Consider the following 13,044-nt stretch of genomic DNA (forward strand, 5'->3'; position numbering starts at 1 on the left):
ACTGACTTGTTGTTTGTAACTAACATTATCTCCGTGAATGAAGCAGTCACATGGGTGGTAGTCAAAATTGAGCTACGACACCTAATTCCGTGATTGTCTTCGACATTCAACTGTAGGCTCGAAACCCCGAAACTAGGGGCGGGTTACGCATCTTGCCGGAGCGGTATTACGCTAATCAAAGCTCTTCAGTTTAGAATCTATGTGCGATAAATAAGCGGCGATTCAATAATTTCCACATATCTTGTTTTTAATTAAATTTGCCTACAATGCCATGTAATTTTCAATCTTGCTTTTAACAAAAGGACTTTATTGCACCACAGATGAGTCACATCTTGTGTATTTCACCCTTTCTTAGAATCTTGGTACCTGCGCTTACCTGACCCATAATTCCCGAAACTAGTTTTTAACCTATATGTTACCTCTTGAAGTTTACCTGCTACTTTTTGTGATGTTATAATTTTATGTTACGCATTCACATCATTACAAACAATGAATTTTATAACACAATTTGATATTAATTTGACGGCTGGTTTTTTTATTGGTAAGTTCTTTTTTTCCTAGCCTATTTCTATTTTTATTCGGTGAACTACCATTTTCAAAGTTTATTTTTGCAATGAAATTTATTTCGACTTAAATTATATTATATATTATATATATTATAGCTTTCACAATCTTAATAATTGCGATCATTATTAAACAGACTTTTCACAATTTGAGTGTCTTATTTTCATAGGCATTCGGGTGGCCATATTGTTACCTGGTGCCGGGTTGACGTTATTTCCGTGTTCTTGTAGTGTTAAGTTAGCGTAGAACCTGGGAATTAAGTGCACTACAAGTTGCTCACCAGAAATCCACAGTGGTTTGCCCATTGGATTGCGATTCTGCTCCAAATATCTCGAAACAATAATTGCTAATATAACAGTGTGATCTTCCATCGTATGGACGTAAACTGGGGTAAAATACAAAACGCTGCCGCGAGTTTTGCCAAAGAATTAACAACACCGCGTCCGTAGCCCGAAACATACGAGAGTAATGTCTATGGTCGATGCATATGGCATTATGGCTCAATGGTAGAGCGTTGAGTTATAAATCCGGAGGTTGGGTATTCGAACCTGGGTTGAGGTGAATTTTTGATCTGTGGCGGAGATGGAAATTACCTTAGACCAGTTTCGAGCATTCTGCCGGCTACCCGAATTAGGTTTTCCTGCAGTTTTCCTAATTCGTAAGGTAAATACTGGAGTAGTATAGAACAACTTATAAGACCTTCTGCAGAGGCACCTCTAAAAAGCATTATGCGGGTCACTCTGTAATTGGGCGCAAGCCTGTTGAGGGCCTAGAACAAAAGAGGGATAATAATAATAAATAAATAAATATTGCCACAAATAGTAAAAAAAAAATTAAATCATCACTATTGTTTAATTTGTGGTTAATGTAATTGTCCCACGAATAGTAAGGCTGTTTTAAAGCATTATCGAGGTGAGGGAATGTCGGCGAGTAAAGTTGTACAAGTGCGCTAGAAATTGAATAATAAATTGTTGGAATAGTAGTAAGGGGTGTCAAAACCGGCGAGAATAATTCAGTGTTTACAGACCGCTCCATTTGTAAATTACACCAGCGCCTCTAGTGTTAGTCTCAAACGTCAATAGCATTTGTTTCGCAAATACAGTGCTTTTCGTGATTTCTTTGTAACTTGGCAACAATGTCATGTATGACTAACCTAACCTTATTTCTTACACAGTAGATATCATACCATAATAAAACAATCGAAATGTTTGAAGACCTTGATCTTGATAATGTGAGCATCTGATATCTTTTATCTTCGGATTTCAAAGAATTTTTTTAGGACGTTTTTAAAGTGCCATGGGAAAACCCGTGTCCTCCAGAGCCACCCACTAAAAAACTTCCCTCGCCCGGCACCAAACGTCAACCGGTTAAGAGAAGATTTCCAGGACCGGCCGGAATAATTTCGAACGGGCCGCAATCTCAACCTGCTCTTAATGTACGTCGTTTGATTAAGTGCGTGTTTACAATATTGGATGTTTTTTAGGAAGTCCCGTGCTCTCAGTCGTCCACGCAGATATTTCAAGGGCCGTGGGAACAGATGTCGAATGATTTTCGATTGCTGAAGGATCGCGGCGTATATCTTCCCGACAAGTTCAATATAGCGTGGATTAAGGCGCAAGTGAAAAACGATCTGCTGATAAACGGAAAGGCGCCTTTCTTGGCGGGGATTATACACAAAATGAACGGGGAGGCCTCCGTTAATAGCGTTGTACTTAAGGATCCTACAGGTAAATCGAGTGTTAACGAGGTGTAGATCCAGTTTAACATTATAGGGCGAATACACGCAACCATAGCGAGTAATCTGATTAAGGATTATCCAAAGGATTTGAAAATTGGAAGTGTTATAACGCTACGGCAGGTGGGGGTGCTGACGCGTACATCGAATTGTTACTTAACGATAACCTCAAATAATTTAGTTTCGATTTATACTGGACACGGCGTGATCAAGCTCCAGAAATTTACGGATGAAGACTTTTGCAACGTTGAGAGGATTAAGACTAATCAGTTAAGCCCGAAACTGGCAGCTCCAGTCTCAAATTGGTCACCGGTCCACAATGCATCGCTAACTGTAGAAGATAAGGAAGTGCTAAGTGATGTGTTCCAAGGACTTGATGCCGATACATTTTTTGATGATTTTTAGTTTGACGGAATACAATTTTGAATGCTTCTTCTTAATTTATTATTGATGGGAGGGCTGATGTAGCCCATGGTCACCTAATCCCCTCAGGAATACTCCTCACGTTTTCAGAGTGCAGAGTTCATGGCATAAACCCAGCATTGAAAGATACTCCTGTATGACTTTCCGCAGGCGGGTTTGATTTTTACCGGTTTTTTTCATGTATGTTCTTCTACCTCTACATTCTCTCAATATTTTCCTCCCTCTCCACATCAATGAATAAAGAATACAAGGAGAATATCAACAATATACGTGCGACCGCGATGGCTTTTGCAAATGGCGGACAGTAGTTTCCTGTTCCAGTGGCGTACCTACCTATGTAATTCCCAAACTTTTATTTTTTCCGTTTTGGAGCAACCACAAGCACAACTAACCATTATTAAATGTCACTGCAAAAACCACAACAAAAATGAGTCATAAGTGGCTTTTGCAAATGGCCGACTTCCGTCCCACTCTCTTGTATACAACCCATATATATACTTCTCTTATATATATGATACAACCTGAGTTGCTCCTTCCTATTCTTTATTCATTGGAGTAAATAAATTAAATTTGCTGTCAAAAACAAAATGCCGATTGCGGCGGTGGCTACTGTTCCTGGACCTTCGACCACTTGACTGTTCCATTTGACGATTGAATATCCTGGGTAGCTAAAAGTGCATCTGGATATTATTCACGCTATACGAATATCTTTCGCATTAATACTTCACGCCTAACCGATTTGTAAGAAAAAGAAAAAACCCATCACAACTAACCACTAGTAAAGTAGTTGAACGCGCCCATTTCTTGACGTTTCGATTAGACCACGGAAGTAGATATGACTATCCAATTATTGTTTATGTCTCTTTCTGGCCCGTGGAAAACATCATTTGACAAGCAATATGGTTGTCGTCTCTCAGTCCACACAAGACAATTAATAAATTTCTTGCAGTAGTTGAGTATCGCCTATATTCCAAATACAGAGCGACCTTTGTTGTTTGAAAAAAAAACTGTGATGTCGGCAATCGTAAAAGTTGAAATAAAACAAGAGGAGGAATTAAATGAATGTATTGAGGAGAAGGTTTTCCTTAACAATGAGGTCTCTGAAACAATAAAACTGGAACTTGAGGGGGCGCATTCTTCTAATGCGACACGTAATTGGAAAGAAGAAGGTAAAGTGCTGCAAGAAAATGAATTTGTCGGTGATATGTACAAATGTTCAACAGGTGATTCCACAACTAATAACAAACTCTGCTTTAAAAGACGTCTAATACCGAAAACGAACAAGGATTTAAAATGTGCTCAGTGTGATTACGTAACCCATAGTAAATCCCACTTGACAGATCATCTCCTGACACACAAGATTCTCAAGGATTTAAAATGCCATCAGTGTGACTACGCAACCAATAATAAATACTACTTAAAGAGGCATTTGTTAACTCATAAGGCTGCCAAGGATTTAAAATGTGATCAGTGCGATTACGCGACCAATAATAAGTCCCACTTTAGACAGCATCTCGTGACCCACAAAATTTTCAAAGATTTAAACTGTGCAGAGTGTGATTACGCAACCAACAATAAATCCCACCTTAGGGATCATCTCCAGACACATAAGGCTTTCAAGGATTTAAAATGTACACAGTGTGATTATACAACCAACGGTAAACGCAATTTGAGAACTCATCTGTTAACGCACGAGTTTTCTAACCAATTGAAATGTGTCCAGTGCGATTTTACATCCACGTACAAATGCAGTTTGAAAAAACATCTGTTGTCACACAATCCTACAAAGTTTTTCAGATGTGTACAATGTGATTTTGCAACCAACTCTAGATCTACCTTTAACAAACATCAGTTAACACACAGCACTGTGAAGGATTTAAAATGCAATAATTGCGATTACGTAACTAATAATAAATACTACTTGAGAAGGCATTTGGTAACACATACGGCAGCTAAAGATTTAAAATGTGCTGAGTGTGATTACGCAACGAATAACAAAGCCCACTTTAAAGATCATCTCCTGACACATAAGATGTTCAAAGATTTAAAATGCAATGAGTGTGATTACGCAACCAATAATAAATACTACTTAAGAAGTCATTTGTTAACGCATAAGGCTGCTAAGGAATTAAAATGTGCTCAGTGTGATTACGCCACTAATAATAAATCCCACTTTAGACAGCATCTCCTGACACATAAGATTTACAAGGAATTAAAGTGTGCCCATTGTGACTACGCAACCAATTATAAACCCCACTTTAGATATCATCTGCAGACACACAAGATTTTCAAGGACTTGAAATGCGCCCAGTGTGATTACGCAACGAATAATAAATCCCACTTTAGAGATCATCTCGTGACCCACAAGATTTTCAAGGATTTTAAATGTGCCCACTGTGATTACGCAACCAACCGTAAGAGCACTTTGAAAACCCATCTGTTAAAACACGAGTCTTCCAACCAGTTTAAGTGCGTCCAGTGTGATTTTGCCTCCACTTATAAATCCAGTTTGAAAAATCATCTCTTTTCGCATATTCCTGTAAAGTATTTAAAATGTGCACAATGCGATTACGCCACTAATTCTAGGCCCATCTTTAAAAAACATCTGTTAACACACAGCGCTGTGAAGAATCTAAAATGCTATCATTGCGATTACTTAACTAATAATAAGTACTACTTAAGAAGACATTTGTTAACACATAAGGTTGCCAAGGATTTAAAATGTGCTCAGTGTGATTACGCTACGAATAATAAATCTCACTTTAGAGATCATCTACTAACACACAAGAGTTTCAAGGATCTAAAGTGTACACAGTGTGATTATGCAACCAACTATAAACGCAACTTGAGAACTCATCTTTTAAAACACGAGTCTTCCAAGAATTTTAAATGTGTCCAGTGCGATTTTGCATCCACTTATAAATCCAGCTTGAAACGACATCTGAAAATGTGTCCAGTGTAATTACAAAACAAATAATTTTTTTGTAGATGTGTTAACATTTCATTTGACATATTATTTTTTTCTAGTATAGACAGACGTTATTGAATTAAAAAAAAAAACCTTTCTTCCCGGCACACTAATATATTTATAAAAGGTGGACAAGAATGAAGTAAACATACAATTCCTGGTATACTTGTAAACTATAATTATATAAATATATATATATATATATATAACTATATATATATATATATAACTGACAGACATTAATACATATATATAAAATGTATATACACAGAAAAGAAATACCTACATGTTTATTATACATTCGTATATACAGATACAGATAAATAGAAATGCATAATATATGTACTCATAACTATTTACATAGAGCAGTTTACATGTAATTCACACATTCTTTATTTTAATTTATTTAAATTTTCTCGCAATTTATTATAATTCTAACAACGTATTGGATAATTCCTATACATACTATACATAAATGTGTTGCTACTTAAGGCGTTTCGTTTCAAACCGGTCTCAGTTATTAATCACAAAGGTCACATTTAAAATTCGAGATCCATTGTGTGTTATTAACAAATGTCAAATCGAAAAACTGTGTGTGTTAGAATACAGTTTGTGAAACACCAAATATTAATCCAAAGCCTCATTTAAAATTTTTGGATCTATTGTGTGTTTTGAGATGTCGTTTCAAATGGTACCTAGTATTTGTTGCATAATCACAAAGACCACAATCGAAATCTTTATATGATTTGTGTGATAAGAGATGTCGTGTCAAAGTGCGTTTAATGTTTGTAACATAATCACAAACGTGACATATGAAAATTTCTGAAACATTGTGTTTGACGACATGATTCCTCAAGTTACTCTTAGTATTTGTTGCATAATCACAATTATTACATTTAAAATCTTTCGAATCGTTGTGTGTTAAGAGATGTGAATTAAAACGGCTTTTAATATAAGTGGCGTAATCACAAACGGCACATTTAAAAACTTGAGAAGCATTGTGTTTTAAAAGATGATGCCTCAAGGTCTGCTTAGTGTTTGTCGCATAATTACAAATATCACATTTAAAATCTTTCGAATCAATGTGCGTTAAGAGATGTGATTTAAATGAAGTTTTAATACTTGTGACATAATCACAAACGCCACATTTAAACACTTCTGAAAGATTGTGTTTTAGGAGATGTTGCCTCAAACTTTGCTTAGTATTTGTTGCATAAGAACAAAAATTGCATTTAAAATCTTTTGAGTCATTATGTGTTAAGAGATGTGACTTAAAAGAGCCCTTAATATTTGATGCATAATTACAAACGTTACATTTAAACACTTTTAAGGGATTGTGTTTTAAGAGATGTTGCTTCAAATTGTTCTTAGTGTTTGTTGCATAATCACAAACATCACATTTAAGATCTTTTGCACTATTGTGTATTAGGGAATGTTGTTTCAAATTGGACTTCGCATTTGTTGCAAAATCACAAACATCACATTTAAAATCCTTTGAATCATTGTGTATCAAGAGGTGTTGCTTCAAATAGTAGCTTTTATTTGTTGCATAATCACAAATATCACATTTAAAATTTTTCGAACTATTGTGTGTTAAGAAATGTGACTTAAAACGGCTTTTAATATTTGTTCCATAATTGCAAATGCTACATTTAAAATCTTTCGCCTCATTGTGTATTAAGACATGTTTCTTCAAATAGTATTTCATATTAGTTGCATAATCACAAATATCACATTTAAAATCTTTCGAATCATTGTGTATTGAGAGATGTTGCTTCAAATTGTACTTGGTGTATGTTGCATAATTACAAATGCCACATTTAAAATCTTTTGAATCATTGTGTATTAAGATATGTTGCCTCAAATTGGGCTTTGTATTTGTTACATAATCACAAATATCGCATTTAAAATCTTTTGAAACATTGTGCGTTAAAAGATGCGAGTTAAGGCGGCTCTTAATACTCGTGTCATAATCACAAATTTCGCATTTAAAATCTTTTGAGTCACTGTGTATCAAGATATGTCTTTTCAAATAGCTCTTCGTATTTGTTGCATAATCACAAATATCACATTTAAAATCTTTCGAATCATTGTGTGTTAAGAGATGCAACTTAAACCGCTTTTCAATACTTGTGGCATAATCACAAAAATTACATTTAAAATCTTTGGAATTATTGTGTGTCAAGAGATGCGACTTTAACAGCCTTTTAATACCTGTGGCATAATTACAAATATCACATTTAAAAACTTTCGAATCACTGTGTGTTAAAAAATGCGACTTCAAACGGCATTTAATACTTGTGGCGTAATCACAAGTATCACATTTAAAAAATTTGGAATCATTGTGTATTAGGCGATGTTTCTTTAAATAGTGCTTTGTATTTGTTGCGTAATCACAAATATCACATTTATAGTCTTTCGACTCTTTGTGTGTTAAAAGATGTAATTTAAAATGGCGTTTAATATTTGTGGCATAATCGCAAATGTTACATTTAAAATCTTTTGAAACGTTGTGTTTTAGCAAATGATTCTTCAAATACCTCTTAGTATTTGTTGCATAATCACAAACATCACATTTAAAATCTTTTGAATCGTTATGTTTTAGTAAATGTTGCTTTAAATTGAACTTCTTATTTGTGGCATAATAACAAACGTCACATTTAAACACTTTTGAAACAATGTGTTTTATGACATGGTGCCTCAAATTCTTCTTCACATTTGATACATAGTCACAGTGTGCACATTTAAAATCTTTAGTATTCGTATGCGTTAAAAGGTGTACTTTAAAAAGTGATTCGTTGTCTGTTGTGTAGTCACAAACCGTACATGTAAAAGTTGCAGTTTCGGATTTAACACTTGAACAATTATCTTCTCCGCGACCACAATATTCTGTCCTCATCGTCGTGTTCTCATTATATTCTTCTTTTATAGTAGCCAAGAAATCATTGCTTACAAAAATGTTTCTTTCAATGGACAAATTTATTTCATCTTCTTGTTTTGGTTCAACTTTAACAAATGCAATTTTGTCATCCATAGCTATCTACGAGATTATTTTTAATTCTTATGACCACAAAAATACAACTTACCTAAGCTTAGAAAGAGAATAAACCACAAATTTTTTGGTGTAGGTTATAGCCTCGATTTGAAATATTTGTTGGTGCTTGAAGGGGTGCTTGTTACCAACACAGTGGACCATACATACATTTTTTTTCTATAACTGTACAGCATAGACTGGTCACCTTTAAATAAAAAAGGAAAACTTGAATCAAAATGGCGACCTGATATCCACAGAGTGAAGATATCGTGTCAATCATAGGCGTCCATAATAATTTTGGGAAAGGGTTTTTTAAAATGTAGTTTTTGGCGAATTCCTCGTCTAAGTCAACCAACGAAAAGATATCCTACGAGTTCAAAGATCGGTGCTGTTGAATATGACCCGTGACTTAACAAGCTATGACATTTGATCATTGTCATGGGTAACTAGATCGAAAAGCAAATAATTGACGGTATTTGACGTATTTGGGCTATAGTGCATTAAAATCTTTGGAGGGAATTTATAAGCTGTCATATGATGTAATAATATACAGGGTGTTCCACATAATAAAGTTGTCTTATTTTTTAAATTTCAAATTTAGATTCAGTAGGAAAAAATATATACTCTGTATATACGCTGTTTATGAATGCGTTTCTGATAAAGAATAATTTAAATCTGACGTTACTACAAAATTCGATATGCTAAAGAATGGATCTCAAGTAGATTTAAAAGCACTTCCAATCATTTCCGATTTGTGAAGAATAACATTCCGAAGTCTCTTACAGGATTAAATATCATTGTTAATTAGCCGGACCTCCTCCAGTGCAGAAGGTATCTGAAGGTCCTGGACTAAAGTTGTATTTCGACATGAATGCCGCTAAGTGTCTTTACACTTCGGCATCTATCTCTGCACAAGCGAAAATTCACTCAAAAAGAGCAGATTCGTATACAAAAAATTGAAGCCGCTAATCAATCTAAATAAAAAAATGTAACGTCTAAAATGACGTTACACAACCAGATCGGGACGCGCGGTAAGAGCACCGAGGTCTCGTTGGGCGTGCGCAAACCTTGCTTGAAGTTACAGTGCCATAAAATCTTGGTTATAAGGACAAGCCTAGTATGAAGTCCTAAATCCGTAGTGCGAGACCAACGTGTCTAATAAACAATTCTAAAGACTTTCACTTATAAGACTATAAGGTAAACGTGACTCCGTCGCACGGCTCTCGAATTCTGAAAGCCGAACCACACACACGAGGACGGCAAATGAAAATTCACCTATAAAGCTAGTTTTACATCAGCAATAAATTGATCAAGTCGCTTTGGCAAGAAAGCTTTACGGGTGTAAACACAAAATTTGATGCAAAAACTTGATCAATTTCTTGTCGGATTAGTTCTATTTTTCTGGCAATTTTTACGTCAATTCAGTAGTACCAACTACCAGCAACCAACATAAATAATAAAATCAAGATGTTTTGATGATTTTTATGAGCTATAATATCGCGCTCTTTCTTTTTCTATTCCGAATCTTCCATTCAAGACAGAGGGAAACATTTTTACCCTTTTCACTTTTATTTTTACACAATTAAATAAATGACTACCTAACCTTAAAAAAATTAAAGGTTGGTAAAATTGTACAATGTCTTGAAAACCAACAAGAAATTGATCAAGTTGGCAGCAGTGTAAAACCAAGGAACTTAAGCAATAAATTGACAAATAACTTCATGATTTAATTGACGAAGAAATTGTTGATGTAAAACTAGCTTAATATAACACACTCACAGCTTCAAGCCGTTACTATAGTCACAAATGAATTTCAAGCCGACTCGCGTTATAGCGTTTTCGATTGGCAAAACTCGTACTGCACGAGTGTTGCACGAGAAACTGAAGAAATCCATGTGAAAATTGCTCTCAATGGAACATAAATATTCGTAAATATTTGCTGTCATTTGTCCATAACCTCATTTTAGATTTGTATTTAACTTAGACTATGAAAGAAAGGGGACTGACAATATCCTATCCAGCGCAATGCTGCGCGGTGAAACCTGGGGCGGCCATATTTTCGGAGCCAAAATTTGTTTAATTTTTCATTTTCGTGATTATGCATCTCGAAATATGCGATTAAAAACATTATTGGACAATGGTACATTGTAGTGCACGGAAGTAATAGCCAAAAAACACACGAAAGTATTTCGTTTCACAGGTATAAATTTGAGGTTAGTTTTCGGTGGAATAACAAACAAATGTGGGCTACACTTTACGATCAATATTATCACTCCTCATTCTTTCCTTCTCTAAGACTATAGTAATTGAAAAAAAGGTGTAGTTTTCACTGTTTAACCAATGACAAACTTTTGTTCATTGCAATTACACTGTTCCAACACCAACACAAGCAAAATGCAAAATCCAGGTGCCGTGCATATGGCCACGGCTGCGCGCCGCGTTTATAACTTATCCGCAGTAAACGACTTGTTACGGCAAGTTCAAATTAACGGAAGTTAAAAAGACCGTTATACAGTTTTTGCGAAGTTAACGTAAAAGTTAATAGTTAATCAATATGTTAACTTCGTTAACATTAACGATTAAACGGGAATTACACTTGTTTTCTGCCCAAGCTCTGAGTTTATTACCCAAAAAGTCCAAAGTAAAGTACGAGAAATGTTACCTACAGCTCTGTGACTGGAGAAACATAAAAAATGTGCAAGGAGCAAATGAAGATATTCTAATTGCGTACTTTATTGGAAAGGTTTGTATTACTCGTATTTATCAATTTATTAGCACTGATTTTTAAATATTCTTAGGCATAGAAACTTAAAGCTTCTTTAGCTATGGTCACAATACTCGATGCTGAGAAGTACTCTACAAATAAATGAAAATGTAGATATTTCTGTTTATAAAAAATTACTTACTTACCTGAAACGTCAAAATGACGGTTATGCGGCAAAAAATCGAGAGTTCTATCGATAGATAACGTAAAGGAGTTTTTAGAAAAGTCTCCTGGTGACAAGTTTCTGTTTATAAAGGTCGTGTTGGTAATTGCCCTGCACGGACCTTGTCGGGCGAAAGAATTACGGTTACTAAAAGTGGATGATGTAGATGTAGAAGATTGCGGAAATATTTTGGTTATAACATTACACGGCACAAAATCAAAGATAAAACGAGCCTTCACAGTTACATCGGAGGATGGATTTATATTTTATAAACGTTGTGGTGGCTTTCCATATCTTCTGGTGTAATATTTAATAACTTCATTTGTGATTTATAATAATAAACAAAATGAATGAAAAAAAGTGTTGCTAACTGAAATCGTGAAGAAAAGTGTTGCTAACAAGAAAAGTCTCACTTTTCTTCACGATTTTTGATTTAACAATGCGTCACTTTTCTATTAACTACACGAAAAATTGATTTTGTTTATATTTTTTACATGAATGAACATCAAATGGACTGATACGATACAATTTTAGTAGTATCACAGATTTAAACACTTTAAATCTGTGGTAGTATTAAGTACAATTGGAGAAGAAAGATGCACGTTAAAGATCATAAAGCGAAATGAACTGGATTGGACAAAGACGTAATCTAGGGAACTGTTAAGTGGGAAAGAAAAAGAGTAAGACGAAGAAGGAAATTGGTTGACGACCCGAAAGAGGAAGAAGAATGACATGAAGGAGTAAAAAGAAGAGCAGAGGATAGAGGTTCATGGAGAAGAGCCATCAGAGACCTACATTAGCAGAAAACTAATGATGATGATTAATCCTTGAATTTTTGCACAAATAATACCTTTATGGTACAAGGCGTTAATTAAGGAAAAGATTAAAACAAAGAAAAAAAGGTTGTGGTAGTAGACACAGATCTCGAATCCATATATCTCAGCAGCTTTGGCATTCATATTCAAAATTAGGCAGTAAAATGTCGAGATTCATTAAAATGGAGCTTATTGTAGACACGGTATCATGCATAATAATCGACCAACTTCGGCTTACTGTTAGCGCAAATCTGTTCGTTACTACCCCCTGGTCTCCTACGGATTTTGCTTTCAAATACGTTTATTAACACCTTCAACACTCATATCATCGGCCGAGTTGATTTTCCACTAACAGCTAATCCCTCATTTCAAAGTTTCGCAACTAATATGTTCGCACATAGTTTGCCCGGGCACGTTCACGGCAAAATCCCTTTGCGCTGCATGGGATGTTCTGCAAAAAAACTTCAAGGAATGTTAGTTATCTCTCTAAGGAACGGGGAAGCAAAAATATATTTTAGCATTAAGAAGGAGACAGGTGACAAATGTGTAGGGAACCATCTGTTCAACCGCCCGTCTAA

At 35.1% G+C, this 13,044-nt stretch overlaps 3 protein-coding genes across 8 annotated transcripts in view; 2 read left to right on the forward strand and 1 right to left on the reverse strand.

The window, feature by feature from the left end:
- Positions 1-1,670: 1,670 nt before the first annotated feature.
- LOC116162272 (uncharacterized protein C17orf53-like) lies at positions 1,671-2,731 on the forward strand. Its single transcript, XM_031475875.1, has 4 exons — positions 1,671-1,795; positions 1,844-1,999; positions 2,048-2,291; positions 2,337-2,731. Exons 1-4 carry the CDS (start codon positions 1,769-1,771, stop codon positions 2,702-2,704), a joined length of 795 nt encoding a protein of 264 aa, XP_031331735.1. The 5' UTR covers positions 1,671-1,768; the 3' UTR covers positions 2,705-2,731.
- Positions 2,732-3,544: 813 nt separating this feature from the next.
- Positions 3,545-5,799, forward strand: LOC116162245 (zinc finger protein 99-like). Of its 2 annotated transcripts, none has more exons than XM_031475812.1 (2): positions 3,545-3,624; positions 3,672-5,799. In XM_031475812.1, the coding sequence occupies exon 2, from the start codon at positions 3,735-3,737 to the stop codon at positions 5,682-5,684; it is 1,950 nt and encodes a 649-aa protein (XP_031331672.1). In that variant the 5' UTR covers positions 3,545-3,624; positions 3,672-3,734; the 3' UTR covers positions 5,685-5,799. The 2 variants fall into 2 exon arrangements, with proteins under 2 accessions (XP_031331672.1, XP_031331673.1); XM_031475813.1 differs by having other exon boundaries at positions 3,606-3,891; positions 3,946-5,799.
- Positions 5,800-5,963: 164 nt separating this feature from the next.
- Positions 5,964-13,044, reverse strand: part of LOC116162240 (zinc finger protein 91-like) — a 12,768-nt gene continuing 5,687 nt past the window's right edge. For 3 of the 5 annotated variants that reach the window (XM_031475801.1, XM_031475804.1, XM_031475800.1), the window contains one exon: positions 5,964-8,132. In XM_031475801.1, coding sequence (XP_031331661.1) covers positions 6,331-8,132 — 1,802 coding nt within the window. In that variant the 3' untranslated portion in view covers positions 5,964-6,330. Of the gene's footprint in view, positions 8,731-8,776; positions 8,956-13,044 lie in introns of those variants that run through there. The other 2 variants (XM_031475803.1, XM_031475802.1) reach the window with 2 other exon arrangements.

This window comes from Photinus pyralis, unplaced genomic scaffold, assembly GCF_008802855.1.
Source record: "Photinus pyralis isolate 1611_PpyrPB1 unplaced genomic scaffold, Ppyr1.3 Ppyr1.4_LG10, whole genome shotgun sequence".
NCBI classification, from domain to species: Eukaryota; Metazoa; Arthropoda; class Insecta; order Coleoptera; family Lampyridae; genus Photinus; species Photinus pyralis.

Excerpts from the sequence above, each read along its gene's own strand:
- LOC116162272 (XM_031475875.1), top strand. The coding sequence starts at position 1,769 with ATGTTTGAAGACCTTGATCTTGATAAT. Across the intron at positions 1,796-1,843 it reads AAGACCTTGATCTTGATAAT|GACGTTTTTAAAGTGCCATG; the intron begins GTGAGCATCTGA and ends GAATTTTTTTAG. Across the intron at positions 2,000-2,047 it reads AATCTCAACCTGCTCTTAAT|GAAGTCCCGTGCTCTCAGTC; the intron begins GTACGTCGTTTG and ends GATGTTTTTTAG.
- LOC116162245 (XM_031475812.1), top strand. The coding sequence starts at position 3,735 with ATGTCGGCAATCGTAAAAGTTGAAATAAAACAAGAGGAGGAATTAAAT.